At 35.3% G+C, this 26,511-nt stretch overlaps 4 protein-coding genes across 6 annotated transcripts; 1 reads left to right on the top strand and 3 right to left on the bottom strand.

Moving 5' to 3' along the window:
• Window positions 1-329: 329 nt before the first annotated feature.
• LOC122317938 ((DL)-glycerol-3-phosphatase 2) lies at window positions 330-8,189 on the bottom strand. 2 transcript variants are annotated; one of them, XM_043135022.1, is made up of 6 exons: window positions 8,014-8,189; window positions 6,942-7,166; window positions 1,795-1,855; window positions 1,481-1,628; window positions 1,249-1,328; window positions 330-822 (listed from the first exon to the last, which is right to left on the bottom strand). In XM_043135022.1, exons 1-6 carry the CDS (start codon window positions 8,090-8,092, stop codon window positions 690-692), a joined length of 726 nt encoding a protein of 241 aa, XP_042990956.1. In that variant the 5' UTR covers window positions 8,093-8,189; the 3' UTR covers window positions 330-689. The 2 variants fall into 2 exon arrangements, with proteins under 2 accessions (XP_042990956.1, XP_042990957.1); XM_043135023.1 differs by lacking the exon at window positions 8,014-8,189 and adding an exon at window positions 7,694-7,901.
• Window positions 8,190-14,224: 6,035 nt separating this feature from the next.
• On the top strand, window positions 14,225-15,473 carry LOC122319058. Its single transcript, XM_043136933.1, has one exon. It carries the CDS (start codon window positions 14,341-14,343, stop codon window positions 15,211-15,213), a length of 873 nt encoding a protein of 290 aa, XP_042992867.1. The 5' UTR covers window positions 14,225-14,340; the 3' UTR covers window positions 15,214-15,473.
• A 1,744-nt stretch (window positions 15,474-17,217) lies between these two features.
• Window positions 17,218-18,967, bottom strand: LOC122318128 (DNA repair protein XRCC3 homolog). Its single transcript, XM_043135297.1, has one exon. It carries the CDS (start codon window positions 18,773-18,775, stop codon window positions 17,867-17,869), a length of 909 nt encoding a protein of 302 aa, XP_042991231.1. The 5' UTR covers window positions 18,776-18,967; the 3' UTR covers window positions 17,218-17,866.
• A 1,300-nt stretch (window positions 18,968-20,267) lies between these two features.
• LOC122274165 lies at window positions 20,268-25,032 on the bottom strand. Of its 2 annotated transcripts, XM_043083143.1 has the most exons (6): window positions 24,671-25,031; window positions 23,290-23,404; window positions 22,227-22,907; window positions 21,736-21,847; window positions 21,197-21,261; window positions 20,268-20,587 (listed from the first exon to the last, which is right to left on the bottom strand). In XM_043083143.1, exons 1-5 carry the CDS (start codon window positions 24,751-24,753, stop codon window positions 21,236-21,238), a joined length of 1,017 nt encoding a protein of 338 aa, XP_042939077.1. In that variant the 5' UTR covers window positions 24,754-25,031; the 3' UTR covers window positions 20,268-20,587; window positions 21,197-21,235. The 2 variants fall into 2 exon arrangements, with proteins under 2 accessions (XP_042939077.1, XP_042939076.1); XM_043083142.1 differs by lacking the exon at window positions 21,197-21,261 and having other exon boundaries at window positions 24,671-25,032.
• Window positions 25,033-26,511: the final 1,479 nt, after the last annotated feature.

The following is a 26,511-nucleotide window of genomic DNA, read 5'->3' on the forward strand; positions in this document are numbered from 1 at the left end:
TACCCTCACAAAGAAAAGTATACCCTAACCCTACATATATAGTTATCCAGTTGTTTTGAGCAACCAGAAGTACTTTCGCCAACTTCCCATTTTATGACGTTGCATTAATGATTTTTAATGGGAATTGGTTTATAGATATAATTAACAGTTTGTGCCACATATTGACTTTGGCATCATCCAAAGCAATGCTCTGTTTTGACTTGTAAGATCCAGAGATATTCGCTCATATCAGATTTTGAATGAATTCTTGTTTTTCCAAAATTTTGGAAACGCTTGGCTTTCAGTGTTACTTTAACTTGTGACAATAATAATAGTAAGGAATGACAGTCTAATACACCATCTAACAGTACTTCGATTAAAAGAAATGATATTTACAGTTTTAAAGTGTGCAAGTCTAGCGTACTCTTTTAAAAAAAAAGGTAAATATGAGATCTAAATAAAAAAATTATTTTTTTAATAATAGACTTCATTTTTTTTTCAAAATGAGTATGCTGGGCTTGCGATGTAGCATTACTCCTCCATCAATCTCAAAGCATCCAATCCACTTTAAATATTACTTTTTCAAGAATATCAACCCATGATAAATTATGTGTTGATTGAAATTCTCACAAAATATGAATCAGGGTGTGCCTAAAGTTTTAGAGTTGGGGCGGGCAATCATTGCAATATGTTGATGGACATCCAAGTTTTTAGCTTGCAGGAACCTCGTATGGAGGCAAGCCCCAGTCATTTGGGCTGAAATCCAGTAGCGAGCTCAAAACCTGGTCTGCAGCATCATGAAACGAACTATCCAGCCTTGGATCTGGAACCATAACCACAGACCTGTATATACATCAAATGTTATGAAAAATTAGCAATATTGAAAAAGAAGAAACTATGATGTTGAATTAAAACCCGTGTTTCTGATTTTTGGAATATAAATTTAATCATATGCAGTTTTTTAAAATCACAGCAGCAAGGGGTTGTAGTCTAATACACCTTTAATTGGAATAAATCAGATAACTCATCCCTTTTGAAGTATACATGTTTCCTAGTCAATAATTGTGCAGTTTGTTTCATTTTCATACCTTTATTTATTTATTTTGTGATAAGTTTTTCATACCTTTATTTATGGATGAGAATTTAAAACAACAATCAAATTCAAAGATGTTCCTCAACTTTGGCACAAGTTATGCACAAAATGAAATATCTATAATATTATATCAAATTTTTTTACATGCGAAAAGAAGATGCGATAAATGCACTTACATCCCAGCATTCTTGGCTGCATTAACTCCAGATGGCGCATCTTCAAACACCAGAATTTTATGTGGATCTACCGAGCCACCCTGTGGAACCACAAATTGTCATGAGCTATGATTGTGTCTTTCTTACGTCAGAAACTGAAAAATTATGAGGATCGGAAACAACAAACAGAAACAAACAAAAAATTCTGGTAGATAATCAAAATCAGAAAATAAAAATTGAAAGATGTGTATACCTCAAATCTCTTGGCAGCAGCAAGGAATATATCTGGTGATGGCTTGCCTTGTTTAACATCTGGATCATCACCAAGAACGACATGATGCATCAATGAAAAAAGTTCACCATGTCTTTGTGTTTTCAATTCAAAATGCCGCCTGTGAGAACTGTAAGGCACATCTTCAAATAAGTGATGCTATTGAAACTCCAGATGTGTCAACTCTACAATAAATTGAAAATGTGCCACAAAAAGAACTGGTCCAGATCTCATTTTGAAAGGGGAAAAAAAAACCAATAAAAACATTAAATTTGAGAAAGATGAGTATACTGTACCCTGTTGCCAAGCAAATTGGTATTCCTTTTGCATGAAGATGTCTGATCAAGCGGCTGGCCCCTATATATGAGTAAAAAAGAAAGGAAAAATACTAAGATAACTGTATTATATCCAATGATTTCAGACTAAAAGTGAATGAAAATTACCCGACGAAGAATATACCAGAGAAATAGATAGCACGTTCATGGCTAAGAAGTTCTGTTTTAGCTGGTAGTATTAAATTTACCCACAGAAAAAAGAGTGGTTCAAAGATGCTAGTCAATGCTGCAACCTAAAGCTAACTACTCAAATCATACAGGCAGTCGTCATTATGATAAGTAAGTAGTCCTGAAATTTTTAAGTTAAACCTAACAGCCAGATTGATACCCGCTGCCTTCTTGTTCAAAGCCCTCACGGTAGGTGGTGGCACCAAAGCTACAATGTTGGCATTCAAAGACGAGAAGGATTCTAAGGGAAATTGGGAGAACAATGTTGAGTTTTTTTCCAGGTATACTGTGTTTCTAGTTAAAAATATTTATGATAGATGGGCTCAAAAAAATATTTTTAACCAGAAACACAATGGGCACAAATGGACAGAGCCAAATCAAGCTGACCATACAATTAACTGTCATCGATGCTGATGTAGTGTAGTTGTTGTGAACCAATTGGTTCGTGTGAAGACATAAGGAAAGCTTAACGCACACAGGGACTTGTACTCCGAAAGAACTAGTCAAGATTACAACTAAATTGTTTTGATAAATTTTTTGGAAAAGACCCCAGACCCATAAATTAATTTGATAAATTGTAAGAGTTTTATTGGGCTTAATATTTGGACAAAAGCACATTTAATATTTATGAACTAAGTGAGCCCTAAATAATTAAAAATTGACCCAAGATATTCTTCTAAAGCCCTGGAGATATTATAGGATGTTGGATTTATTTTAGACATGAGGATTCAGGATTTAGCGGATGATTTTGGGCCCAATAAATGAGTTAAAGCTCATTTACTAATTTATAGACCAAGTGGGCCCTTCTCAATTAGTAGTGGCCCAAGATATTATTCTAAAAGCCATAAGAATTTTTGGATGAATTGAACTAATTTTGGACTTGAGAAGAGGCCCATTGGAAATTATGGAGAACTTGGCCCATAAAAATATTAGCAACCTCAAGAGATTTTGAACCAGTTAAAATGGACCCAAAATTCAAAGCCCACGAACTAAGCCCAAAGCACTGCCTTAGACTCATGCCTAACTCCATGCACATTGATTTCTCCCTCCCCTTTCATTATTTCCGACAGCGTCTATATATAGATAGAGAAATGATATTTGCAGTCGTGGTTATGTAAGCGGCGTGCAATCGCTTTGAAAAAAATGAATTAATATGGGACCCACATGAAAAAAAAAAACTAACTTTTTAATCGTGGACCCCATTCTTTTTCAAAGCGATTGTGTGGCGTTTGCAATTCCAAGACTGTATGTAGCATTACTTATATAGATAACCATAAACTTATATCACATTTCACACACAACAGTTTCTCCCACCATGAAGACCCACGTCTCATGACTTTGCACACACAGTCTCCTGTTAGCCCCTCCCCCCTATAGCATGAAACAATAGACTCACCCACACTGCTTGACTATGAGACAACCGACCACCCCATGGCACCGCAAGGAAAGTGCACCACGGAGGGCCCACGTCCAGCCGAAAACCACCAGACTAGCCCAACCATTGCACCACAGCCCCTCCCTCCACAGCATTCCACCACCACCTTTTGTTGGAAGCCAAAACCATAGAAACACCCCTCCACAGCCCATGGTTAAACCACTCTAGAAGAGCCCTTGCACTTCCTCACGGTCACCACCCTAGTGCACGAAAAATCCACACAACCGCTAGCCACTTGAACCACTGCCCACCAGCAACCTCTCGCCCCCTTAGCACCCTGCCACCATCATCAAAATCCTAGCAACCACCTGTAGCCTCCTCCCCTCAGCCATGTTGCACGGAACAGAAGCCCCCAAGAAGCAAGCTGCTACATTGCGAGAATACCCTTCGGCGTCCTCCATAGGTAGAACCTCCATGTTGTGAGCCCCTTCATTCAGATAAAACCGATGCCACAGCTTGGCCACAGGCCACCCAGTCGCACCACCCAGTCACTGTTGTGCACCCCCACTACCACCCTTTGTAAACCACCACAACAACCCCTATTTCACCACACGAAAACATAGCACTGCCAAGGGAAAACAAGACCCCATGTCCCTCAATTTCAGCAACCTTTTCTCACTGGAAACAACCACTACCCGTCCTAGGTTCTGCACCAGCCAACCCCCACAGATCAGTTGTGCTACTTCCCATGCCACCTTACTCCACCGAACGTAAGTCTTTCTCTCCACGTTCTTTCTTTTGCAGCTCTCTCTCTCTCTGCACTTTCTCTCTCCCTTCCACAGTGGTCTGCCACCGCTCCCAACCACTTGCCGCCACTTGTTGCTTCTCTCGATAAGTCCTCTGCTGCCCTCTACCCACAACAAAGTTGGGTTGTTTTCAAATAAAATGAGAGTGGTTTGTTTAACTTCCCCCAAAGCTTTAACATAACGTAAAGTAAACTTTTTGAGATTAAATTACATTTATGCCCTTTTAGTCACAAACCAAGACAAATGTGTTTTGAATGGGTAATTTAGGTGGGGCCTGATTTTAAGATGGGCCTCAGTTTGATTACAGAAAATTATTATGTTATTTTAAGTGGGTTTTGTCTCACTTTATATTAGTCCAAAAAGTTTTTTTAACAGGAAATAGTTATGGATTTAAATTATATTAGTTGGTATTAAATTTTCTATTTACAATTGAATTCTAGTAGTAAATAGTAGGTGTTTAGCTTTATTTTTAACGCTCTAAATCGGATCAAGTCTGTTTTTATTATACGAAATTCTGCTGGTTACTTTAATAGATTTTGTTATAATTATGTTAAGTAAATAATAAACTTGATATGTATTTTACAAGGGCTTAGTCATATTTGAGTAAATATGTTAGTCATGCACTTTATTTTACAAAAATAATTTAGAGTGTAGTAGTCGGAGAGATTAAGCGGGTATCGACTAATTTCGGAGGTGGTGATATTTTAGGGTTACGAAAATTTTAGATCTTCAGGAAAAATGGGTTATTTTAGTATCTCAGGCTTAAATATCAAAATGCATGTTTAATTAAGGATTAAAGTAAGTTACGTGTCTATTTTATAGGTGAAGATTGATATTCGTTTGGCACAATCGTGAAAAAAATATTCACGGGGTGGGTCTGAAGAGCCCTGCCAAGTTTTCCCGACATCAAAAAAATATTCATTTGGCACATTCGTGGAAAAAAATTTAGAGAAATTAAAAGATCGAGATTAGCGGGGTTCCTATAGTAGACTTTGCATAAAAGAAATTATTGAAGTTGATTTTATGAATATGTGCATGATATGTTTTGAAAAAAAATATGAAAACAACCTCAATTATGTCTTCTACATTACTCATGAAACTTTGTATAAGAAGAAAGTATTCTCTATCATGACTAGTGTAGACATGAGCTTATTTTAGTATTATGTTTCTAAACTGTGAAAAAGAGTGCTTATGAGATCTGAAAAGTTTTGCGTTGATTAAGTGAAGATGTTTTGAATATGCTTTTGAATACATGAAATAACCTAAATTTATTCAATACTTTGTTTTGATATGATGTGGCATCCAAAAACCTTTGGCATGACTTTCTGATTCTGTATCTGTATCTGATTCTATTATATTTTTTATCCATTCTGTTAAGACCCTGCCACGGGCATAATAGTGGTATACAGCTCAGTCATAGGTATAATAGTGGTATATGGCCCTACCACAAGTATAATAATGGTATACGGCCCTGTTAAGGGTATAATAGTGGTATATGGCCTTGCCATGAGTATAATAGTGGTAGACAGTCCTGCCACAGGTATAATGGTGGTTTATAATCCTACCATAGGAATTAAACATGGTCTCTGTCCCAATGTGATGCTCTGATATGATATGAAGGTATGTCTCAAATTGTGATATGCTACAGGATTTTTGAATAAGAATGTTTATGAAAGTTTTGCTCTGATATTATGATGACATGTTTTGATTCTGTATTTTGAAAGCAAATGTTCTAATTTTGCATTACGAAAGTAAATTTTTTGTTTTACATTCTGAACTTTTTAAATGCTCATGTTTACATACTAGTATATGTTCTTTGTTTATTGAGTTGTTGAACCCCTTATCTCCACAATATTTTTCAGATAATTTGAATATTTCAATTGAGAATCAAGATTATGGAGCATGGGTGAGATGATTTTAAGCATAGTGGATTAAGCATAGAAGGTTTCTATGAGTATTGGCGAATTTTATTAAGTAATTTTGTCGTGTTATGATGACTTGGTATTTTGGGATTACATTGAGGTAGTTTGTTTGAAACAATAATTTTTATATGGCAATGAGAATTTGGAGTCTATAATTATATTGTTGGAATGTGAGTTTAAGTGATAGGGAGTAACTCTCCAACCCATCCGGAACCGGGGCGTTATACCCACCTAATATGGGACTACAGGTATGTTACAGGTTACTTCAAAGGATGGTTTCCAGTAGTTGACACCAAGGGTTAAGACTGTCAATTGGAAACCAACCTGAAGGGGTCATGCCCAGTCCTACTAGAAAGCTCTTCTAACAAAAAGAACAACTGGTCTCAAGGAAGGATGATCTTGTTGGCCTTTTATAAACAGTGTATCTCAAAATATGGAATGCAATAAAACCACCTGAAATGCAAGATACTCCCATTGGCTAGGGCCTAGTAGTTGGCTGAGAACAAGTCCTAACTAGTTTTTTCAGATAAGTCTGTCTTAAAAAAGGTATGAGAAAAAGTTACCTGCATTATTGTTCTCGCAGTATGCATAGCACATTAATATCCCTAATGATTAACAGGGTCAGACAACAGAGTGTTGTTTAGTAATTTCTTGTATTTGTTCGCTAAATGATTGAATCACAAGGGAAATAATGGTAATCTTTCATTAGACTGTGCTCATAAAGGTCTCGTGCAATATTTTTAGAAAAAAAGTCACAGAAAAGCGAGAGACTCCAAAGTAACATGTAAATGCTTTTCTCTAACCGCTTGAAGATTATTATACTCTAAAGATTAATACCTGGCATGATCTCGCTACTTGGAAACAACTTCTGCAGCATGGCCTCTCTTTCTACAAGAAAATCCTCAGCAGTAAGAGAATCACTGATCCCAGTCTCTTCAACAAAGACCCGAGCAGCTTCTATTGCTTTCTTTCCCATCATCTTTGCCTTCAGGGACCAGTCAAAAGATTTATTATATCTAGCAAGTATAATTTCCTGAACTTCAGTATAATACTTCTCAGTGTCTGCGGCAATATACAAATCAAATGTCAGTTTCTTAGAAATTTGGCAACAAATATTAGGCACCAACCCATCGATTCCATTTCAATCATACAAACAACAATGAAAACAACAAAAGATAAATTACTATCGCAAGAATGTCAAACTTCTAGTTCGAGGTTGGCTCTCAAATATTAGAGTTTCACTAACATAATAGTTCAAATCATAAGGACAATTTGAAAGAATCTGGTCAATCTCAGCAAACATCCACTGGTGCAAAAGCTCCTTAGGTGAAAGTCCAATGTCTCTTCTGTAAACGTTAAAGAACGTCACAAAAAGTGGTATACATAATTCTCAATTCAACCATATGATAAGTTTGAGCTATATATGGATCTTTTAAATATTCAGGACAAGACAACTCAGGGTAGGACCAAAATGGCAACTAGTCGCCTTATTCACATCGTTAGGATTACAGGCTACAGCAGCTCTGAATAAGACCCACAATCTTAAAAATTAACACTATTTATAAGCAACAAACAGTGCCAATAACTACCGGATTTAGGAGAAGACATTTGTGTGAAATGTTAAGGCAGATTCCGTCCTGCATGAAATTTCACTCATTTGGAATAGAACTAAAAAAGAAGGAAAGAAAAAAAGAAAAAAATATATATATTTGGAAGTCCTACTAATTCTGGTTGGGCAAACAGAGAACAACCACTCGAATCTAGCTATGTCGGTAAAAAAATATTGGCTCAAACATAGATCTAAAATATGAACTCAACCACTCATAGAAGAGGGGAAGAAAATTACGAGAGAAAGGTATACAATTTAGAAGGAAGATAGCAATAAAGTATAAAAGTTCGATGAAACTACCGAGAAGGAGACCGTCCATGTCGAAGATGACATGAGTGATGGGTCCTTTGCCTGAAACACTTCCTGAGGGATTGGCCATTGAGCAATGTGTCTGGGTTTATGAGGTTTGCGCAGGGGATCGATGGTTTTGGATAAATCTGCTGAATGTTATGCTGTAAACGACCTGGGATTGGAGGATCCGGCGAATTTAGGCCTAGTTTGTTTTGTCTTAATTTAATATCATTTAAATTTAAATGATAAAAGTTAGAAAGATGAATAAAATATTATTAAAAAATATATATTTTTAATTTTTTTTTAAATTTAAAAATATTAAATTATTTATTATATTATATATGAAATTTTTTTAAAAAAATGTAATAATTAAATAAGATGAATGAAGATAAAATTTAAATAAAATATTATTAAAATATTAATTTTTAATATTATTATTATTTTAATATTTTAAAAAAGTTGAATTGTGAAATATATTTTGTATGAAAATTTTAAAAAAATTTAATCTTATATATTTAAAAAATAATTTTAATAGTTTATAATAATACAATCTCATATTATGATATTTTATAAAATTTCTTTTTATAATATTTTTATATAAATCAAACATTATTCTTAATATATAAGTCAAAGAAAATACTCATAAAAAAAAAATTCAAAAAACCTAAAGGGTTAGAAGGTTTCAGATCGGTGCCCAGCCGAATCTGGGTGGTGCTAGGCCCAATTTAAGGTCTCTTCGCTTTCTTGTGGCCGCTCTGCGTCTTGCCTCAACATATAAATGAAAATGATAGTTAGACTGATAAGAGTAAGTAGGCATGTGCAAAAATGAGCCTGGCCCGCTCAAACTGAAAGGCCCGACCTTACCAGCCCGATAAAAGTGGGTTAAAATTAGAAGCGGATCATCCAAATATTATAGCAGGCGAAACCGAACCATTTAAACATACCCGTAGGCTATATCTTCCTTCAGAAAACCTAGACCTCTCTCTCTTTCTCTCTCCCTCCTCGATCACGCCTGCAGAAACCGAGTCTCTCTCTCTCTCTCCTCGATCACACCTCAAGCAACAGAGTCTCTCTCTCTCTCCTCGATCGTGTCTCCAAGCAACCGAGTACTCCAGGCAAACACTTCAGCTGCCTGCAGAAACCCTAGCTAGTGGCGTTCTCCATCGCTGTTCTCTGTTGTAGTCTCCATCGGCATTTTCCTTTGCTGTTCACCATCATCGTTCGACCAAAGCTCCAAGATCAAGTCGATTTGCTGAGGTATGTTCGTTTCTCATGCTCCAAATTTATCTATCAAAACCATGGAGAAGAACCACTGGACTTTTCTTGCTCCGTATCAATGGCATCATACAACTACTCATTATACAATTATTCGAGAAGCTCACCTGAAATTATCGGCATCTTTGGGGTGAAAAGAAGGGAACCCAAGGGTGGAGTAGACTCTGAGACATTTTGGGGCTCTGTGCTTGGTGTGCTTTGGGGGTGGTGCCAGTGCCGAGATGGGTGGGAGGGCGAGCATCTTTGTGGGTGTACCGGATTGGAGCACAAGCAATACGTAGTTGTGGTAAGGCTGTAGGCGGTGCTCTGCTCTACGTGAGAAAGGGAGAAGCAGGGAGATGAGGAAAAATATAAATCTAAAAAACTGATAGTTTTACTCCACCCGAACCATTACGGGTCTGGTCGGATTGTTTCTGATGCGTCTGGGTGGCGGGTCACCTTGGGTCGGGCCAATATATTGCTTGAGCGGGTCATTGCACAGGCCTAAAAGTAATCGATCAAAGTGATTGATTAAATTTTTATTTTTATTTTTTTAATTTTATTAAATAATTAAAAAAGTGATTATTAGTGAATTAATATTTTTCTTTTACTTTTTAAAAATGTATAAAAAATGATTGATAATAAAAGGAAAAAAATTAATAAAAAAGTGAATTTTCATTTGCCGGTCCTTTTTTTGGGTTAAATCTCTCGGTCCGGTATAAAATACTGTTTGGTATGTACGAATTTAAGAACTGTATTTATCAAGCATCTTCATTGCTAAACTGGGACAATATAAGCATAGTTAAGTTACAAGATATTTGTGAATTTTTTGTAACTACTTTTTCAACTAAGAGGAATGTCACTCTTCACATTAAATTTTGTAACTTTCGATTATAATCCACCAGTTAGAGAACTATTAGTGAGCTCAACAAAGTTAAATTTTAGTTAAAGAATAATCAAAGTGTAAAATAAAATACTACAATAGGCTCAACAAATGAATAGTAAATTTAACCTTTGGCTATATGGCTAGTCAAATTTATTGAGTGAAAGGGACTAGTCAAAGTTCAAAATCAATATTTTAATAGAATAGTGAAAGATTTGTTGAGCCTATTATTTGATGTTGTAAAAAGTGGCTAACTAAAATTTATAAAAGTGAATTTTTTTAGCTAAATTTTAGCTAAAGTTTGTTGAAACCACTACTACTGCTCTTAGATAGAGCTGCAAACGAACCGAATCGAGTCGAATTCGAGCAAGAGGTCAAGAGCTCGTTTAGCATATATGTCCGCTCGAACTCGAAAAATATTGAAAATTTCTGATCGAGCTCGGCTCGTATAAAATAAATGATAATCGAACTCGACTCGAACTCGAGTACAAAAAATATACGAATTTATACGAGCTCGAGTAGCTCGACTCGAGCTCGGTTAAAATCTTATTCACAATTTTATTTTATTTTTAATTGATTGAAGCACAAATGAGATTTTTTTTTTTATAAATAAATGAGATTATTTCTTTTAATCAATTTTAACTAGATATTGATTATTGATTCATTGTCACTTTCCAATACATATGAAATAGAAACCAAAGAACGTGTTCAGATCTGTGTTCACATCTAAAGTCTAAGAAAAAAATCACAAAAAAAAAAATTTCTCGGCAACCAAACACTCAAATGGATTCAAATAAACTTTCTTTCCCCGTCCTACCAATCGTTTCTCAGCAACCAAACGAGAAAAAAAAAAAATTCTTCGACAGATCTAAAATAGAAACCAAAGAACGTGTTCAGATCTGTGAACATATGTTCAGATCTAAAGTCTAAGAAAAAAATCAGAAAAAAAAAAATTTCTCGGCAACCAAACACTCAAATCGATTCAAATAAACTTTCTTTCCTCGTCCTACCAACCGTTTCTCAGCAACCAAACAAGACCTAATCTCTCTAAGGTCTGCCAAAATATGAAGACGGAACTAAGCACAAAAAAGAAAATTTTCAAACCATATCAGTGGCCAAAAACAAAATCTTATCCTCTTATGCAATAAAAACCAACAAAGGCTTCATTTTTCACAAACACTGAGAAATTGTGAGAGAGACTCCAAGAAGACAAGAAAAACCATCGAAACCGTCCCAAATGACGAAAAAAATCCCAACTTTCAACCACAGATCTGAAATCAAAGGACAAAAAAAAAAAAACAAACAAAAACCAAACAAAACAATATGTAAAAGCAGGAGAAGAAGAGGGGAGTGCACGGCGAAGCAGAAACAGAGAGAGAACGGAAGGGGGAGTGGGGAAGGAGAAAAAAAGGGCAAAGCAACTAGAGAAAAAATAAACAAACATGTAAACACAAAGGAAAAGAAACAAAGAAAAAAAAATGTAAGAGGAGGAGGAGAAGGTGGGGAGGGGAAGAAGAAACAGAGGAGAGAAAGTGAGAGAAACAGAGAGAGAGAGAAGGGGGGCGGGGAAGAAAAATCTGGAAGGGAGAGAGATGTGTTTATGTTGCTTTTATAGTTAGGGTTTTGGTGGTGTCAAAACGGCGCCGTTTTGGGTAGGGACGGGGTGGGTTGAACGGGTTTAAACGGCAGCGTTTTCGTTGTGGCACTTGCTTAAAACGGTCCCGTTTTGATCTAAATTTTTTCACTTAATATTTCAATTTTACTATAGTTTTATTAACAATTTAAAATCTGAAATTACATTAAAAATGTTGTAAAATTTTATTTCTCTTGATTTATATATTGATGATTAATTACAGATTTAATAATAATATTTATAAAAAAATATCATTGCTCATGTATTATTAGTATATAGTTCGTTTAAATTTTTTCACTTAATGTCTAAATTTTAAATAAAATTTTATTAAAAATTTAAAATCTTTTTTCCTCTTAAATTTAAGTTTTAAATTTTTCTACTTAATATATCAATTCTACATAAAATTATATTAAGAATTTAAAACATCAAAAAAATTTTGAAATGTTGTAAAATTTTATTTGTTTTAATTCATACATTAATAATTATAATTATTGTAAATTTAATGATAATGTTTATAAAAAAATTTCATTATTTAACTATTAGCATATACTTCATTTAAATTGTTTCAATTCATATATGAATTTTATATAAAATTATATTAAGAATTAAAAATATAAACAAATAAAATTTAAAATGCTGTTAAATTTTTTTTTTTTAATTTAGTTTCAAGTCTAAATTATGCACCGCACTAGCCAAACGTCCAAAGAACGTTGCCTTTACTAGTAATATTAAATATGGCCAAATAATCAAAATATGATTAGTTAAGAAAGTGTCGCAATCAATTAGAATTGTTTATTTTTATAAAATTTTTATATTTGACTCAATAATTCTTTTATAAACTAGATAAATTATTATTGTAAAATAATAAAACATGTTACTTATACATAAACTTAAAATAACAACATATATTATTTTTTATATATATTACTTATACAAAGTATAAAAAATAATATACATAACATATAAAATATATATAATAAAATAATAATATATGTAAATATATATATATATATATAAATATTACGAGTATTGTGACGAGTTCAAAACGAGTCGAATCGAGTTTATACGAATATTGTTCACGAGCCTAAACCGAATCGAGTCGAGATTATACGAGTTTTGCTCGTTTAATATTCGAACCAATATTAATGTTCACGAACAACTCATTTATTAAATGAATCGAGTCCGAGTCGAGTTTATACGAGTCGATCTCGAATTGTTCACGAGCGGCTCTGTTCATTTGCAGCCCTACTCTTAGATCTTTGGCGGTCCTCTCTATGGGTCAGTCAAGGAATATGAACCCTAATCTATGATTTATTATCCTTTTCTTTTTTGTTTTAACCTTTTAAAAAAAAAAAAAAAACTTTGAGACATCATTGATTAAAAAAATAATACATATACAATCATTTTCACAACTTTTAAATGAGCGACAATTTTGTAAAATAACTTATGAAAATAATATTATTTTATACAAATTCTCTCAATTTAAAACATAGTAAATCAATCTTTATATTCTAAAACAAAAGTGTAGCGTTACCGTTTGCAAAGTATTAAATCAATCTTTATATTCTAAAAGAGTATTGTTATATACACAAAAAAATAATATAAAATAATCTCACAATCTGTCGTAGCTTCATTTGATTTATTAGATTTAATTTATAATAAAAATAATTTTACAATATGACGAATTACAATAAACTACATCAATTTATAAGATTATTTTTATATAAATTTTTTGTGATCAAAGTGTTTCACATTCTAAAATAATGAATTTAAGAACTGAAATGTTATATATCGACATGTGGAGAGAAGATGGTAGTGTATATTAGGGGTAAAAGTTTAAATTGAAAAATCGGTCGGGTCCGATTTGGAACCGGTTTCTACATTATAAAAATAGGTTAAATCTGGTCCGGTTTCGATTATATGCTTTCTAGGACCAGACCAGATCAGATCGGTTTAAATATATATATACATACAAATTAAGTTTTTAATATTATATAAAATAATTTTATATTATAATTTATAGCATAAAATCTTAATTAATCTTAAATATGAATATTTGTAATTTGTTTGATCATATGTTATAAGAGTTATAGCATAATATAGTTAACTTAATATATTAGTATTAATATATGATATTAGTTTTGTATGATACTATGATATAGATTAGTATTCTATTATGATATTAGCATAATATTATAATTTATAGTCGTAACATTATAATATTATGATATATTAATATATAATATAAATTAACACTTTATTAAAATTAAAAAATCAAATCGAAATCGATAAAATCAATAATATAAGATAACCGAAATCAATTCTTAAAAATACAAAATCCATATAATAGATTCTAAAAATTATACCTAATCAAAAAATTGGATCGGTTATACCCAGTGTATACAAATAACATTCTCCAAGTGAATTACGTTTATGATCAATACGACACACCTCTCTCTCTCTCCCTCTCTCTCTCTCTCTGTATTGAGTTATATATACACACTTTATGATCCGTTTCCAAATCCAATGTCGAGACTAGAAGGCTCCCCTACGATATTCTTAATCTATGGTTCCATCTGACGCTCCCTCTCATCATAATATGAGAGAGAATCCTCGAAATCCTTACCTTCCGAACCCAGAAGAAGAAGAAGAAGAAGAAGCAGCAACAGAAGAGCGGCTCTCTCTTTGCGACCTTCCACTATATCCCAAAACCGTCGGCAGGGACGACGACAACAACACCGACAATGACTCCAAACGCTTGTCCAACCACTCTCCTCGATCGCACTCTGAGCCCCCGGCCGATTTCTTCGAGTTTTTCAGCGACCTCAGCTCCGACATGTGTCCAGCCGACGACATCTTCTTCTGCGGGAAACTCATACCCTTCAAAGAACAGTCTCCTCCCACTACTCGTCAAGCCCCCAAAATATCAATCACCGACAGAAACCATATAAAACAAGCCCATTTCCGCCGAAGATATTGCCAGCCATTATCCAAGCTACATAGCCCCATAACTCGTTCCAACAGCAGTAGTAGCACTAGTAAACTCATGACGAGGAACAGCCACGCTTTGGATTATAGGAAGCTCCACCGAAGATCACACTCCTTGATATCACCGACACCTGAAGTAGAACGGAATATATCGGTGAAGAGCGTGGGAAGGTCCGACACGGCTCTTAAAACGGCGGCAAAGCCTCGGTGGTACTTCTTGATGTTTGGAATGGTGAAGTTTCCGCCTGAGATGGAGCTTGGTGATATGAAGAACCGGCAGGTTCGGAGGAATCGTCCTTCGACGCTATTTCCGGCGCCGCGTGATGTTCACGGTAAGCTACCAGTGCGCCGGAGCTCCAGTAAGGGGTTCTGGAGGTTGCTCAGAGCATTGAGCTGCAAGGACCATTCCAGTGTGGCAGTAACGGCGTCGTTTTGCTTTCCACACGTGTGAGCTTAGTGACAAGTTTACCCTTGCTGGATACAGCTTATCGGTTTGCCACGTATGTGATGTGTAGGTATTTTGGTAAAATAGAAAAGTTGGAATTGCAGGTCTACGTCTTTAGCCTCTCTGCTACAATTATGACTTCACGTAGAAGGAACAATTTTGTACAATGCCGGACGATGGTTGTTTGGTGGTGGGGGCATAGAAATGAATGAAAATCACGAGAATCCCGACCGACATTATGAAAACAAAAATCATATTCTTCTGCATTTATTTTGTGATCCATTTAAATTTTAAATATTGGGTCTCAACTTTTTCTTTAATTATATATTTAGATAAGAGTAGTATAATTCTTTTTACAACATTTTTTACCATATAATATTTTAAAATAATAAAGATATTTATATAAAATAATGTTACTTTTATAAATTATTTTATAAAAATGCACCTTATTTAAAACACTTTTATAGGTTGTTTTGATTGATACTAACTTATGTATTAATGTCATGTGAAAGAAGTGATGATTCTGTACAAATAATAATTAAGTCGAAATACATAGATAATAGGATCCCTTTAAGAAGTATTATTAGTTTCTAAGAAGTGTTAATATGCCACACCTTGCGCTGAAGAACTCTTGATGGGAATTACCCTTCGCTATGTACATTCATTAGAAAAATAAATGATATTTACAATTTTAAATTGTATATTTCATTTTAAAAAAGTTGATAAATATGATATCAACATGAAAAAATTATTTTTTAATAGTGAATACATTTAAAATTTATATATTTTAAAACTGCATCTAACATTTCTTTAACTAAAATGTAGGAGAGATTTGTGTGACATGACCGACCACGTGAATGACAACATTTCGTTTGGGATCGAAATATATAAGTTATGGAAATATTTTCAATTAAAAGGAATACTTTCTCACCTTAAAATATAGCATTACTTGTAATGTTCGAGTAAACTTAAGATTTGGACAACCAAACATATAAATGATGAGTAGCTAGCGATCATGTCTCTCGATCGACTGCTAAAATATCAATTTATCCTTTTCGAAGACTTATCCCAATGATCATTCCACATACATGGGACAAATTTGGAAATTAAACAACTGTTCAAAGTCCACATATGCTACAAGATCAAGACAGAAAAACAAAAGACAAAAAAAAGAAAATGAGGGCCTAGTGGTAAAGACACCACGACCGTTGTGATCATAAATTCATCTGTCACGGAAGATGAGTGATGCGCTGGCTACTTCTTTTTCACCCCTTTACTCAATTTCGACTATGATGAGGGGGAGTGGAGTTATTGCTAATTTTGTCAGTGACTAACTTGAGTGCAGAGCCACTGTTTTGGGAGCACCTATGTAGCATGCATGGTTATGTGTAATTATGTAACACTCGCTATATATTTTGTATTCAATGCACACATATATAGAACCTTTTACCATCGGGTGTATTATCTACGCTTTTATCATTCCTTGTTTGCAGCTTTCTCGAGCATGATAAAAGCCAAATTATGATAGTCTTTGGGCCTTTTTTCAACTAAAAGTTTTGTGGTATCAATGCCAATCCCATACACTATGGCGTACGAAGCAAAAAATTATCAGTGCTGCTGTATGTATTTAATCATTTAGATTGACATTATGCTGTCACCAACGATGATGCTGGCAATCTACAGTGTTCATGCATGTGTTTGTGGAAAGAACAGATCGTGTTGAAGCAAAATACAACATGAAACGGAATGGTACTGTGCAGTACTACTACCCCTTGAACCTTAACTGTTGTCGTTTTAATTTTGGCATTCATTTCATATTTTTAGAGACCGTTCTGGTATTAATTAATGACACAATTACAAGCCTGTTCGCTGATAAATGACTTACTACAACTCTATTTGCAGTGAATTTCCGGTTTAGTAGTCATGCATGGATTACCAACCCCGACAATTTTGGTTCTAGATAAAGTTGAACAACTTGCAACAAACGTTCCCACTTCCCATAGAAATGAATGAAATCCAACCATCTCCATTTGCAATTTGCAATTTTGCACCAACCCCAAATTGAATATGGCGTTGCTTATCCAATTCTTCAATCCCATAAATAGAAAAGAAAACATTAGTAGAATTATGCAGACAATTTCTAGACCTGCACATAAGTGAATTGCAATAATGCAGAACCTTGCATGTCAAACCAAAGTCTCGCGCCTTCAGATGCTCACAATCAAATAAAATTGTTCTAAAACTGCTTTCTCAGAACATGTGAAAGGAGCGATATATTTAGTTTTAAGCACTTTGTGTTATGAGTTGGCATATGCATTGAAGGATGAAGCAGCGGAGGGATGGCTGTTGTGTTGGGAGGCGGCGAAAGCAATGAGGGCACGAGCTGGTGGGAACCACTCACGGGTCTGGAGCAAAATGTTGAATCCGTTGGTAGGTTGGAGGGAGAGGGCTGATCAGAATATTGTGAAGAAGGACCCAAAGCGATTCCGATTGTCCTGTTCATGCGGATATGAGATATGTTGCGTCTGCGGTTGGGATACTGGGTCTGGGATATTCTGAAGGAAATGAGATGATGAAAAGTCGCTCTAATTCCCGGCCGCTCGAATTTCTGCTACTGCTGCACCAAAAAATGAGAGGACCCAAAAACTAAGAACTAGACCTAAGCCTCGTTCCTCTTTGCAGCATTTTGCTCCCTCTCAACTCCAAAAATCCCTTTCCTTGTTATCACAAACTCACAACAAGACTCGGGTAAATGAGGAGCGAAAACAACGTGAAGTCGCCTTCTTGATCGTGTGCTCTGCAGATTCACATCCACCAACTCATTCTCTTCTTTATCGACCTCCTCATGTCTCGCCAAGAACAACCTTGAATTCACACAGTTCGCCCACGCTAGTCCCAAAGCGGGACATACCCGTCTTCCCGACGAGCACAAAGATGCCAGATTCCCAATCCTCAACCCATTAATCCCCTCCGGCCCAACCAGATCCACCACTTGGTTCGTCACCACAACCGCCAAGCCAAACCTCTTAGCCAATGACTTCAATTTCCCGGAAATCTTGAAAAAAAGCGACGATCTCCGCTTAAGCTCAACCGGGGTGTTATCAAACTCGGAACGAAAGAGCGCAGCTATGGAGTCGATCACAATAAGCCTAACCGGCAACTGGGCTCTCGAGTTCTCAACAAACTGTTCCATCTTTGTCAATATACCGAGCAGTTGGTCCACAGAATGCACGCCTTGAACAAATATATAATCACAGGGATCACCGCCGAAAATCGGAGGGTGGGAAGAGCGGAAGGCGAGAGAGAGTTGGTGCAGACGGCGAGAGGGGAAAGGGAATTCGGTGTGGATGAAGATAGAGGAGGCAGAGAGACCGCCAAGGGGGATCGGGAGCTGGGCGGTGAGAGCCAACTGGAGGCATATCTGAGTCTTGCCGCAACCGCTCTCGGCGACGAGCTCGGTTATTGAATTGCAAGGAATGCCGCCACCGAGACACCGGTCGAGGACGGGACAGCCGAGGGTACATTTCTGGGTGATGAGAGGACGGAGCAGGAGATTCTCTGGGGTCATTTTAATTTGGGACGATGGACTTGGGGGGATCGACTCCAAACTAGACAGAGACGAGCCGTAGCGGCTGTACAAATGTGGAGAAGGCGGCAAATGGGTTCAAAACTTCAAATTCGAACGCTGTTGCGGAACCGTCCAGCTCCCCAGCATGCACCTGTTAACGTGTGGGCCAGAGGTGCTACCCCCATGGGGAGGCGAAGCGTACCGTGCGGGAAATTATTCGGTTAAAAAAATTATTTTTGAGACCAAAAATAATATTTTTGTATGCAAATTATAATATAATTTAATCTATAAATTAAAATTTATAAATACAAAAAGAATTTAAATTCATTAGAGCGTTGGTATTGAATTCATCAAAAGTGTAGCCAAATGCAGAATATGATAAATTTCATCAAATCACAACTACATTAGATTAGTCAAAAGAATGAGTGGGAAGTTTTGAACTATAATAAATCTATGAGTTTCTTCACATTTAAATGACTACTATTCACCAATTAAATGTATTTTTTATTCCCATTTATTCCTCCAACGATTAGAGGATGCAAACATTGTTGCGAGCCTAGGCATCAGCATGTGCTGGGTGGGCCCAGGCACAAGTATGAGTAAGAAGTTTTCCTTTCACTCTTTCAATAATAAAAAATTAAAATTATTATTATTAAAAAAATAATATTATATTATTATTTTGATGAATCTAATGGCTAATCCAATATAGAGTTATAGATATGGAAGTTTTAGATTTATGAAAAATATGTACTTTTTATCAAATTTTGAGTATGGTTTTGATGAAGCTAATGTAATACAATAGTTATATATTTAAGCAATCTTATATAGGCCAAGGCAATCTAATAATTTGAATACAATTTCAAGTCTTTAATAAATTATATATGTCTATATATAATGAGTTTATATATATATATATATAAAATATTCTTTTATATATGTGGAGTTGAGCGGGGGGCGAGGTGGGGCTCGTTGGGGTTATCTCACCCCCCGCTCCAACAGGGCATTCTCCCTGTGAGGCAGGGGCCCCCACCCCTGCATGGGTGGCCATGCAAAGGGCGTGGTGGATGGGGGCGGGGTAGCGCGGTACGGCTGCCACTGCCAACCCCTAGTTGAGCTTGAACTTGGCTAGGCTTATGTTCCAACTAACAAACCATGTTTAGCGGGTTGCTCGCTTGAGCTTGAACTACCATATTCCACTCATTTTTTCTAGAAATAATTCTTTCTTCCAAAACTTTATTGTCTCTAATCATACTTATTATATAATATATTTTAAGTGACTTGTAATTCATTATTATTTCACAAGCACTGACATATAAAATTATTTAAAAGTTACATATTAATAAGAATGATAGATGATATAACTTAAATAAAGGGGCAATTCTGTGACGGTCAAAATCAATATTATCAAAAAAAGAAAAAAAAAAAGAAAAAGAAAAAAAATTGGTGATGGTTAAAATTTTCGGTTGACAACAATGATCAGTAATCGAAGAGATGAGAAAACATTCAATGCAACTACGTATAAGCATGAGTTCTTGACCATGTTTAAAGTCGAGAGCTTATTCCGAATCGATTGTCTATGCTGATATATTCTTGGTAGCTTCCATTTGAAGACAACATAAGTGTATTTACATTTTGAGTTGTCTATAAATATAAAGAGGTGCCCAATTCCTGTTGCCTGTTTTGCTTCTTGCACTTCAACGCGGTGGTTTTGCTCACTCCATTATGACATGCATGTTGTGATGATGTTCTAGAATTTAGAGTCGCAAGCACCGGCCTTTCAAACTTCCCTTGCTTTATTAACAGCTTCAATGCCTGAAGATAAACACACAGCAATACATATTAACAGTGACCTTAGCTCTATTTCATTATTGAGAAATAGAGAATTGTGGTAAATCACGTCTCTGTATGTTAAGGTACTGTTCAAAAAGAAACTTGAAGTGTGCCCCTTCATTCAAAACAAAAGCCAACGAGAAATGTTTCAACGGGAAAGGTTTTATCATGGGATTTGAAGGGATTGAGGTGCCCGACACATGTTTAGTAACGCATTTCCAAGATTTGAATGCAGTTAACAAGTATCAGATAGGTAGCAGGTACCAGGTAGCATCCATAACGTACAAGCCAACATAGAGACAATAACCATACTGGAAATGTTTTAACCACAAATAGATTTCGCATAAGTAAATTCACAAATTGACATGGCTTGATGTGGTATGTTAGATTGTAAAGTTGTTTTTATTGTAAAGTAGATTTAATGTATTATATGAAACCATGCCACTTTGTTAGTTTACTCTTGTAAACTTTCTTTGCAGTAGTAGCACTTCTTCAAGCATACAGGTATCCATACTAGATAATTGCACATTAGTGCTCCACTCCCTCTAAAAGGATTGTAATAAAAAAGGGTTTCTAAGACAATGAAAATACCTATTGTCTTGATGGCGTGTCATAAAAATCCCACTTGAATCAAGCTGAATAAAATACAAAAGGTACTGCAGGAGAAAAAAGAGAACAAAACATGGGTTTTTAGGTCTTCCAAATAAGAAATAGCAACATTGATCCTAACAAAATTTTATACATATAAACTCTTTAAACTTAACGTATGTTTCACTTTCACAAAATAAATAAATAGATAGATAAAATCCAATTTGCATGTGTGTGTGTGTGTGTGTGTGTGAGAGAGAGAGAGAGAGAGAGAGAGAGAGAGAGAGAGAGAGTGATCGAATGTCTTACTTCCATCTACTGCATGGTATTCTAATCCCCGAGTTCATATTTACACTTCCACTACGATGATATACAGGGGAATTTGGAGCGTGAAGTGGATAAAATATCCTTTGTAGGGTAAGGGAGTGAATAAATATCAATACACAAACAATATAATTCTTATTGAGAATGTGGTAGTGTGATTAAAAAAAACCTAGATGATAAATAAAAAAAACTAGATTTAAAGCAAATCAAGAGCTTACCAATAAAAAAAACAGTCAGCATCAAAACAAGTGTAACTTGAACAGAACAACGGAGCGATAAGTATAGTGGACTTTGCAATTGTCTCTGGAGCCCACCAATCCAACCAAAGAGCTGAAACATATTGAAGTTATAAATTTCCATGAGAATTCAGCAATCATGTTTAACCATCACCATGTATATATCAGAATACCAAAAAAAAAGAAAAGAAACAAAAACTAAAAAAAAATAAATAATAAAATTGCAGTTATTCTGACAGCAAGCACAAAAAAGGAGAGTATTATATTCCCTGATTTTCTTTCTTTTTCTCTAAAGTATTGTTTCATTCTATTTTAGTAACTGACACACGAAACCTCTTAAAAATGACATTAATAAGAATGATTGAAGATGACAGAATTTAAAATAAGGAGAAGCATTGCTCTTCTTTTCAAATATTTTTTTCATTCAAGAAAATTACCATTTTGCCTTTTCAAATACATGATTAACAACTGACCTGACTGAAAAAATGAACTGGACCCTGCCCCGGCGGTAACTTCCCACAGCTTTGCTTCCAAAAGAAAGATTTGGAGCCTTTTACTTTAGGTGTGTCCTCAACACTCGGCATTAGTTTGTTCATCGGTTCTTCTTCATCAGGAATTATGATCTTCAATTCACCAAAATCTGGCAAACTCCACGTCCTCCTTGCATTATTAGTTGTTCTATCTGCTTGAAAAATGATATCATCTGTCCTTCCATGAATTTGATTTGCTTCTATCTTTATGACATGATTTCCATTCTTACTAATACTTCTAACATCTCTAGAACCTTTCCTTTCATCAGAAAAACCTCTGTTACAGGAAGCATTCAAATTAAGGTCTGCATGTTTTCTCTGAGCATGGTTCTCCAAAAGAGAGCTTTCCCTTGAAGGTTTGTGCTGTAGACATTCATCAATTGCGCTTTGCGAGCTTTGGGAGGTGCCGGAGAGAAATGTGGCTAACTCATCACGTTCATTTTCATCTAGATTCACCCATTGAAGGGATTTCTTTCCTTCCTCATAAAAATATTCCTTTAATGATGCTTCAACATGTGATATTTGGTCTTGGATGGCAGCAATAAACTGTCTATGCCTAGCTGTTGTATTGTCATCACCACGACGCCCATAGCTCAACCTGACAGCCCTCTCGAATTCTTCCAACTAATACAAAAAAAGAAATCCAATAGTGCAGGATCAAGGAATGACCACCTTAAGGGATTCACAGGCAAAAACCAAAACTAGGTTTCTAAATGCAACTCGATTTGTGAGAATAAGTAGAATAAGAAACCAGATGTGTTTTGAATGATAAGTATCGCAAATTGACGATGATTGAAACCCATGAAAGCATAAAACTGATCTTAGAAAATAAAAGAGCCAACATTGGCTTAAGTTGAGTGATCCTTTATCCTCCAGAAACCAAACTACAGGTAATACAAGAGTTACCTTGTACTTTGCAAACCTATTGAACTAACAAAAGAAAGTAAATTAAAGAGAAGGGAATAGGTGGAATGCAGAAATTAGAGAAACAAGAAAAGTAATGTACCTGCCATTTGGAAGTACCTAAAGCAGTTTGCAACTCTGTACAGAGTTCATCCGAATGCTCTGGTGATAGCGTTTCTCGCCTCTCTCTTACCCATGTCCTGTATGCTGATTCCATTCTGGAAATACAAACAAGGGAAAAATATGTATATAACACAAATGTCAACTGTACAACCAATACTATATAAATCAAACGAACACACTAACTGCAATACATTCCACTGAAAGGATTAGGCACCTCTTCATCATTGGGAAAGTAATAAGGCCAATGGTGCTAAAGAACCTTAATAATGAATTTTGTGAAAGAAGATAATATTGTATTTGTTGGGAAGTGTTTATAATACTGCTCCCTGCGACTGCTCTAAAAAGTAAAAACAGTCTTGTGGGGTGCATGCTGAACGCCATAAAATACTTGAATGAACCTTCCCTAACACCAATTGGTTTTAGGTGGATTGGCAACTCAACCGTCCAACAAGTGGTGTCAGAGCCAAAGGTTATAGGTTCGAGTTGCGGGAATGTCATCATGAAGGAGGGACTGTTGGGGTGTGTCCACAATACCGCTCCCTACAATAGCTCTAAAAACAGGCATGCAGGGTGCGATATCGAATGCCGTAAAGAACTTGTGTGTTTTTAGGTGATTTGGAAACTTGACGGTCCGAAAAGAGTATTGAAAAGTATTTCTGAACCTCTTGATAGTTGATATATCATGACAGCTTGCAACTGTCTTCCTTTCCAGACTTTGAGTGAAGAATGAAAGATGGGAAACCATGTCTTGCAAATTTTATTGCAACTACTAATAATCAATCGTTTATTCCAATCCCAAAGAGGTGCTTCGTCCTAAAGCATACTAGATCAAAACTATTATACATAATGCATATGGATAAAACTTTATATTACATGAAAATATTAGTTACAAAGTCAACCTCGCCATTAGAGAAATATAAAAGGAAACTCATACAGAAACGGACCATACCGCGTGAGCAAAACCAAAAAGAGAAATAAATGGACGTAGATAACCCGAGACCACCAGGTCCACCACCCTCCAACTAACTAATACAGAAACAACATCACAATCAATGAAAAAGCTACAAGAAATTAATGCAATTTCTGAAACACTATTTGCAATGAAATCATTCCAAGCCTTGCAATAAAACCCACAGTAATGCACATTGGAATCACCGAACTCCACACTACGGAGAACTCAAATACAAATCCTTCAAACGCTTATTGCGAAGTTCAATACTTATATCACCGAACCTTTCAAAATTAAAAATTTAACAGACAAATCATCAAACTCTCACATCACCAAAACCCACAAAGCGAAGAATTTGACATAAAATTCCTTGAATTCAGGTAGCCGACTTTCAATGAATGGAGAAACATACACATCAGCAGATCCTTGAACCTCCTCGGCGGCAGAAAAGAAGGCGTCCTTTTGCCACAGATCGAAGCTGTTTGCAACCATCATCTTCAACAACAACGGCACCACCAACAAAAAAATCAAAAATTATGGGAGCAAACTCAAACCCGCCCGTGCACAAACGAAAAGAGAGCTTCACAAATTGCTAACATGTGGTCGAACAGATAGATTGGACATACATCTTACTTCCTAGTTCTCTCTCTTCCGTGCTAAGTTGAAGCAAAGAAGGTGGAGAGAGAAAGAAAGCGTACGATGAGAGGGGGAGGGAGAGATGCGATTCTGTTTTCTCCCTCGCAGTTCTTTATTTTATTGCACCTCCGTTTTTTAACTGTTCTAACTAAAATTAATTGGATATAATATACGTAGTATTATTCAGTTTTTTACAATATGTTCTGTGATTTTAAGGAATATTATTTTTATAAAAATGCTAATTTGTCTCCTGTTTATCCTTAAAGTTGACAGCTAATATATTTTAATTTTTTAAAAATATTTTAAAAACCTATTTGTATTTTTTTATTAATATGTTTTAAAAACTCTGTAGATATAGGATCCAATTACGAGATTCTTACGGAACGAGCTGTCGGGCCTGTTGAGTTTGTTAATAATAGGCCTTGTAACGTTGGATCATTTACGGGTTGGTTTTTTGTTGCAGTGATGGCACGCTTCCCATTCACAACTTTGCCAGCTAAGATACAATTTTCATAAAATTTTTATATAAAATATAATAAATAATTTAATTTTTTAAAAATTTTTATTTAAATTTTTTAAATTTTAAAATAATAATAATATTAAAAAATAATATTTTATTCAACTTTTAACTTTTATCTAAAATAAAAAAATTCTCATCTTAATATCCAAATCTATTATAAAATAAAAAATAAAACTAACCAACAATTAAAACAGAAAGTTTTTTCAAGAATGAAATTTGTTTGGTGAAAATAAGAAAAATAAATATAAGAAAAAAAATAATGATACTATTGAGGAAAAGTAAATCTTCTCATCAGTTGATTTATAAATTCTATACTACACACTTGATGTGACAAATTGGACTCATCAATTAAATATAAAAACACAAGAACTAGCTTCAGATTCTCAGTATCCTGTGTATCGAAAATTAGATGAAAAAAAAGTGAAAATTAAACTAATACAAAATTGAGATCGAGAAGAGAGAGAGAGCTTGAGGAGAGAGAAAGAGAGCTCGATGAGAGAAAAGGGGTTCGGCGAGAGAGAAAACCCGATGAGAGAAGGGGGATTTGATGAGAGAGGTCGATGAGAGAGATAAGTTCGGTGAAAAAACTTGGAAAGAGAGAAATTAAAAGAGATAGATATGCTGATTCTGATTAAAAAAAAAAAAAAAGAATCACAACAAGTGTGGAATATGGGATGAATAGTAATTAATGTACAGCAGCTGCATAACTCGGGAACATGGTGTTTAGAGGTTTTTTTTTTTTAAGAGCCGAGAGTACCAGATCAGAGTAGAGAGCAGGAGTTTCTTGGGGGGGGTGATGAAATGGGGCTTGGGCAGGCCTGAACCTTGAACAACCTGAAACTCTTTGCATATTGGACTTTTTCTGCTCAAGGCTAAGCTTGTTGGGCCTATCTTTTTCAATCAGCCCAAAGGTGAGGATATCAGCACTGAGAGATAATTATAGAGTTTTAATTTAACAAAATAGTTGGTTATTCTCTTCCATCATTTTTCATTTGACATGGTTTTGATGGTTCATATTTGCAAAGAAATTTCTTCCCATGAGAAAAAAAAAAAAAAAAAATCTTGCTTAAAGCGTACGTGCTCGAAAATATGCTTAG

Source organism: Carya illinoinensis, chromosome 8 (assembly GCF_018687715.1).
Source record: "Carya illinoinensis cultivar Pawnee chromosome 8, C.illinoinensisPawnee_v1, whole genome shotgun sequence".
In the NCBI taxonomy this organism is placed as follows: domain Eukaryota; kingdom Viridiplantae; phylum Streptophyta; class Magnoliopsida; order Fagales; family Juglandaceae; genus Carya; species Carya illinoinensis.